Raw genomic sequence first — 5,869 nt, 5'->3', positions numbered from 1 at the left:
CCAAAAGGAGGGAAAAAAAAAGAATAATAAACAAATAAATAAATAAAACAGCTATTCTTGCTCTTACACACGTTCTTTACAGCAAAGAATAATTAAATCGTAAAGCCAGCCAAATTAATTCTGTATTTTCCAACAACTACTTAACACATATCACCTAACAATCATTTATTTTCTTTATTAATTAATTTAATTACATTATAACTTTACTATATCTCCTAATATTACCTACAACTCTATAACTTAGATCCAATCAAAATAATTTAGGGGAAAAAATGGAAAATCAAATTCTTACGCACAATTCAATCATCAGGCTTAATTCCATTTACAAAATATTCTAAATATTTTAACAAAAAAGCCAAAAACAAAAAATGTTACGAAAGTTTAGAAAGAAAAAAAATATATAATCAGAGATGGCGAAAATTAAATTTCGGGAAAAGAAAAATACAAAAAAAAAAAAAAAAAGTAATAATAATAAAATAAAACCATAGACCTTTTTTTTTGTTCTTCTTCTTCGTGTTCTTCAAATTTTCTCTCTTATCCTCTGTTATTAGATGGTCCATTTCCAGATCTTTATTCTAAGATCAACCTTGCATTTTGCACCGGAAGTTGAGGCGGTGGCCGGAGATTTACCAGTGGGAACGTTTACAGAAATTCCGTCACAAGAAACCCTAATTCCGATTTTAGGGCTTTTAAGTGCTCCCATCTTCAGTTTCACCTTTGTATCGAGTTGAATTTGTAACGGCAAACCTTTTTTGCTCTTCATACTACTTTTCAAGGTACTCTCCGATGAACTATCAAGTTGTTGGCCTTTGCTGATAATCGATGTCTTCAATAGAGTCGTATTCTTCGTATTGTGCACGAATCCAGGCAATACTCCATGGCCGATATCGATTTCGTTGGAGAATATTGAAATCGAGACCGGATTGTAAGTGAACACCAGCTTTTTGTTAGGATTTCTGGTGGAAACATTGAGATCGAACTTAGAATTCAGAAGTGAAGAGGAAGTGATGTTGAACTGAGAGAGTTTCACGGCGGAGACGGAGAACGACGGTCGGTGAGGGCGGTAGATTAGGTAAACGACGGCGGAGGCAATGGCGAGGAGGAAGATTAGGAGGATGATAGTAAGGGATAACCAGAGGCAGACGGAGCAGCAGCAACTGCGGCTGCGGCGACGACGGTGGTGTGGCTGAGGGCGGTAGGCAGGGCGGCTGGCGCCGTAGAGTTGAGATTTCGTGGCGGGAAATGGAGCGGTCTTGGGGGCAGCCGGAGCGCCGTTGGCGGCAGCGGCAGCGGCGGCGGCGTTGGGGTGGACTCTGTCCGTCATTGGGGATGGAGATGAAGGGAATTTAGAGATGACTTTTATTTATTTCACTGAAATGAAAATGGGATTTAAAGAAAGGCTTTTAAAAAAGGGAAGTCTGTGCCTTTTTAACCAATTTTAGAGAGAGAAACTGAGGGCTATTGGGGCTGACTGTAATTTGTAGAAATAAAGTGGGTCTATTTGGGAATATGAAAATAATATTCATATCAAATGTATATTTATTGTTTATAATTAAAATTAATGAAAATTTAAATAAAAACCGCGTTAAAAACTTAAAAAGTTCAATTTTGTCCAAATTTGTGAGGTTTTATATATTAATTGGATTAATTTTGTGACATTTTTGTTGAGTGGCCTTTTTGAAAATAACACACTGTTACTTCTTTTTTGTTTTTTTAGAGACATTTCATTAATCATCAATTTTAAGATTTACTTCCAACCAAAGTTATATTGGCTAAATTAGTAAATAAATTTGAAAATTAGTAATCAATTCAAAGATTTTCTTCATATGGATAATATCTCTTATGATAAATATTTGTGGTAACTTTTTTTTTACCTATTTGATCATCTAAATTCTTGAGAGTAAATTGAACATTACATAACTGAGTTGATACACCATTTAATTAACTAGGTGTAATCCCTTCACAAATCATAATCATCCATACTTCTACACCATATTAAAAAGAAAGAAAATAGATCTCAAAATCACCCCACTAAGTAAGAGTAAAACTACCCAAAAATCCATAATTTTTTATGCAAATGTTACTCAATCCATTAACATGTAGCCTAGTTCATTCTTTTAATTGAACGAGAATAGATGTATTTTGTTGTATGAAACTTCACTTAGTGGTTAAATTCAAGGATTGATACTCCTTGAGATATTTCCTTTTTAAGGAAAAAAAATTTAAAAGTTAAAAGTTTATAGTAAAAGTTAATACATTTTAACTGTAAAAAAAAATATTTTTTCTTGATATTATTATGACACAATTAAATAATATTGGTCTAAATTTCATTTGTTTGGTGAAATTTTAACATTATTTCATTTTTAATACCACCTTGTCACATCCCCTCCCGAATTTTATCCTCCAGAAAAGAGGATGTGAAAACAGCCAACATCACCCTTTTGTGGTATTAACTGTCTGCCCTCGTCAGCTTGACAGCTAGATTTCTATAATTTAATAGTGAAAATAAATCACTAAACATATTGTTTTATATGTTTTTAACTAATGACTTCCAATTAACATGATCCAAGTCCCGCCCTATGAGATTAATTAATTTAGACCTCTAGTGGTTCTCCCAACCGATCCGCGTCCGCTATCTAGGGAAGGGAAAAAAAATAAAACATGGAAAACGTGAGCTATAAGTCCAGTGAGTTGTGCGTTTGTAAGAAATCAAGCTTAACTTTAGAAATGCATTATTGGGAAATACAATTCTAGAAACAAATATAGTTCACATATTAATAAATGTACCCTCTCCAGCCTGCCAGCTGGATATTCCTGGCAAGAACTTGTAATCCCAACCCCCCTTCCCCTCGGGTGTTCTCCGCAAATAACCCGCAATGTCCGATGTGAAAACAATCTCAGCATCCGATAACCTCTGAATGTGCACATGTCGACAATTCCTACTAGACTTGCTTGGGTACGCTGACAATCCCAGCCAGATACTCTGGCAATCCCAACCAAGTGACCACAAAGCATGCTAACAATATCCCAAGTACAAGCCTAGTTTCCAATACAACTACTCATGTATTATACTAATACAACCACAACAAATTCAGACAAAATACCTTTCCTAATCATGCCAACATTTTAGATATATATATATATATCATTCATATATACATATATAGAAATCCATCATACAAACACCGGAGTAACCACTCACAGTTTCTCCTATAAGATTTCTTTTAGGCCGCTCCTTGTCTAGCCCCTTGGATTTCTCCTTTTTCCAAGAATTGATCCATTATTTCTTCAATAATCTCAATTTATTCATAAATAACCTTAAAGATCATAAAACCAGTTTACCCACTTAAAATAACCCAAGGATAGGCTGAGCTATTTCAAAATAGCTTCTTAGAGGTTATTTTGACACTTTGGAAGGCGTTGGGTGACAGAGGGATGCGTCAGTGCGCGTAGATGGGCAGAGGGACACATTGAGTGGTCGTTCCTGCACAGGTAGTAGTGGGTGCCTGGGCACGCATCTAGCTGATCGCGTGGATAATGGGACGTGCATCCGCCTGGTGATGCGTCCCGCAGGGTTGGCGAGAATGCGTGACAAGGCTACTGTCGACAACTTATGCTGGCCACTGGACCCCTTTACCTCCAATGCAGGTTTTTCTCTCCTTCAGCTCCCCAAACGCCGTAGCAACCTGGTATTCCTCACTACACCCCTCTCCGAATATTCTTGCTCTGATCTCACTCAAATGGCATGAGTGAGTTGTGAGAGTTTCTTGTCCCAAGCCCCCCTATTTATAGGCGTTCAAAAACTCCCCCAGCCTAACACAACCTACTTTGCTGCATGACCAATCATCTTCTCCTCTTATTGCCAATGCATCCCCTTACCACAATGACATTGAAGTGTCTCTTTTTCTCTTAACCAATGCACAAGTCTCTCATTGCATGCATCCTCAGTCGTCCACTTCATTTGCATGAGATCTCCGATTTCTCTAGCTCACCACATATCCATATAAGTTGGTATTTCCGACTTGTCCTCCAAGTTCTACCTCATCAATGCATCACCCTTTAACTTGGTCGCATGCTTGCTTGGCCGTACGACTTTAACCTTATCAGCCCATAGGTCTCTTATCAATGCACCACCTATGCCGTACTAACTCTCAAGATATTGCAAGTCCTTTCTCGACCGCATATCTTTCTTCCTTCGCCTGGCTTACTCTTAACATGATCCTTATAATCTTTCCACGCATAGCACTTACTTCAGCCTCGTCCTATGCGCCCATATGCCCTCGGGTATCCTTGGTGCATAGCGTATTACCAATGCATACCAACCCTTGGGTCAACTAAGTCTCAGCTCAACGCCTCACAGTTTGTCTTACCATTGCCTAGATTCTTGCTAACGCGTACTTCCTAACTAACATTAGCATACCCTTGTTGCTTGCCAACGTCCTAAGTTTCTTGCTCAAAGCCACCGTAATCTGACTATGCAAGCCTTATATACTGCAAGCCTTTGCAACGTATAGACACTTCATCATGCGTCCACCATGGTTCGGCTCATCGCCTAGTTCATTGTCTAGTAATCTCTTGGGGTCACTCATCATCTAACACATAGCCCATTGCATAGTGTCTACGCCTCATCACACAGCTTCATTGTCTAGCGATCTCTCGTTGTCGACGGTCTCGCTATCGCGTACCTCTCGCTCATCACAGAACGTTGACGTCTATTGTCTAACACCTTACGCCCCATCGTTTAGTGCTTATGCCGATCATGTACCGTCATCGTCTATCGTGTAGCGCCACATGTAACTATGTGATCGTCCGTGCGCATCATTCCAACGCACAACGCCTTATGCATACTAGTCAGCACGCATGCCTAGCCTCAATGCCATGTGCCTAGCCCTCACTATCTTTCACTCTTACTTACGCATCATCTCATCATCCTCGCGCATAAACAACCTTTGAGCAGCGCCTCTTGCCAATGCTTCAACCAACATGCGTCCTACCCTCACAAGCTCAACGCATGGTTGTCCTTGGCTTCCACTCTTATAACCTCTATAAAGTCCAAACGCATGGTTTCTTTTGGCTTCATACTTAACCAAATTTTCATTTGTTAAGGCTTATCTCAAAGCTACTAAACAAATCTATTTAAACACTTAGATTTTCCTTCTCTTTATCATAGGATTCAACTTATACTTAGTTAATTCCCTTGATTTTCTGCTTAAGTAAAGGAATTGAAATCCGGGTTTCACAATATTTCTTATTAATATCTTTAAATTTTAGGGGGTTTTTCTTCAATGTACTTGACTTAGACTTTGTTAAAAATAACGTACTATTATTTTTATTAATTCTGTAAATAAAGTATCAAACTCAAAATAATTGTATTATTATTGGGTTGTAATAATATATAATGTCATTTGTTCGGTTCTTTTTTTTTAAAAAAATGTCATTTGTTCGGTTGTTCCCTGATCTTTTTTTAAATTAAATATAAATATCTTTGCCTTAAATTTTAAGATAGGTGGGATGTTCTTTAAATTATCCTAATTTTACAACCTTTCCTTGAAAAAAAAAATTATTGTAATTTGTTTAACTTAAGAAAATAATAATAATAATAATAATAATTTATGTTGTATTGAGAAATAACCTTGCCAGACTAATTTTGGTTAAAACGTTGCTGTCGGCTTACAAATTCAACCTTCACTCCAAATATTCCATTCCCACCTCTTTTTCCCCCCTTTTTATTTAGGTTTATTAAAAAAAAATTACATTTTTTTTTTAATATGACAAGTAGAGCCTATAGTATAAGAATTTGAATATCTGATTTCATAATTTAATTTATATCATTGAGTTATGCTAATTGTTTACTTTGATAATTAAATAA

The 5,869-nt window shown here is 37.0% G+C and overlaps 1 protein-coding gene across 1 annotated transcript; it reads right to left on the bottom strand.

The window, feature by feature from the left end:
• Nucleotides 1-273: 273 nt before the first annotated feature.
• Nucleotides 274-1,418, bottom strand: LOC120068077 (NDR1/HIN1-like protein 13). The gene has a single exon (XM_039019794.1). The coding sequence runs from the start codon at nucleotides 1,322-1,324 to the stop codon at nucleotides 548-550; it is 777 nt and encodes a 258-aa protein (XP_038875722.1). The 5' UTR covers nucleotides 1,325-1,418; the 3' UTR covers nucleotides 274-547.
• Between the last annotated feature and the right edge of the window lie 4,451 nt (nucleotides 1,419-5,869).

Source organism: Benincasa hispida, chromosome 1 (genome assembly GCF_009727055.1).
Source record: "Benincasa hispida cultivar B227 chromosome 1, ASM972705v1, whole genome shotgun sequence".
In the NCBI taxonomy this organism is placed as follows: Eukaryota; Viridiplantae; Streptophyta; class Magnoliopsida; order Cucurbitales; family Cucurbitaceae; genus Benincasa; species Benincasa hispida.
Note: the sequence above shows the minus strand (reverse complement) of the source record. Positions and strands in the feature narration are given on the sequence as shown.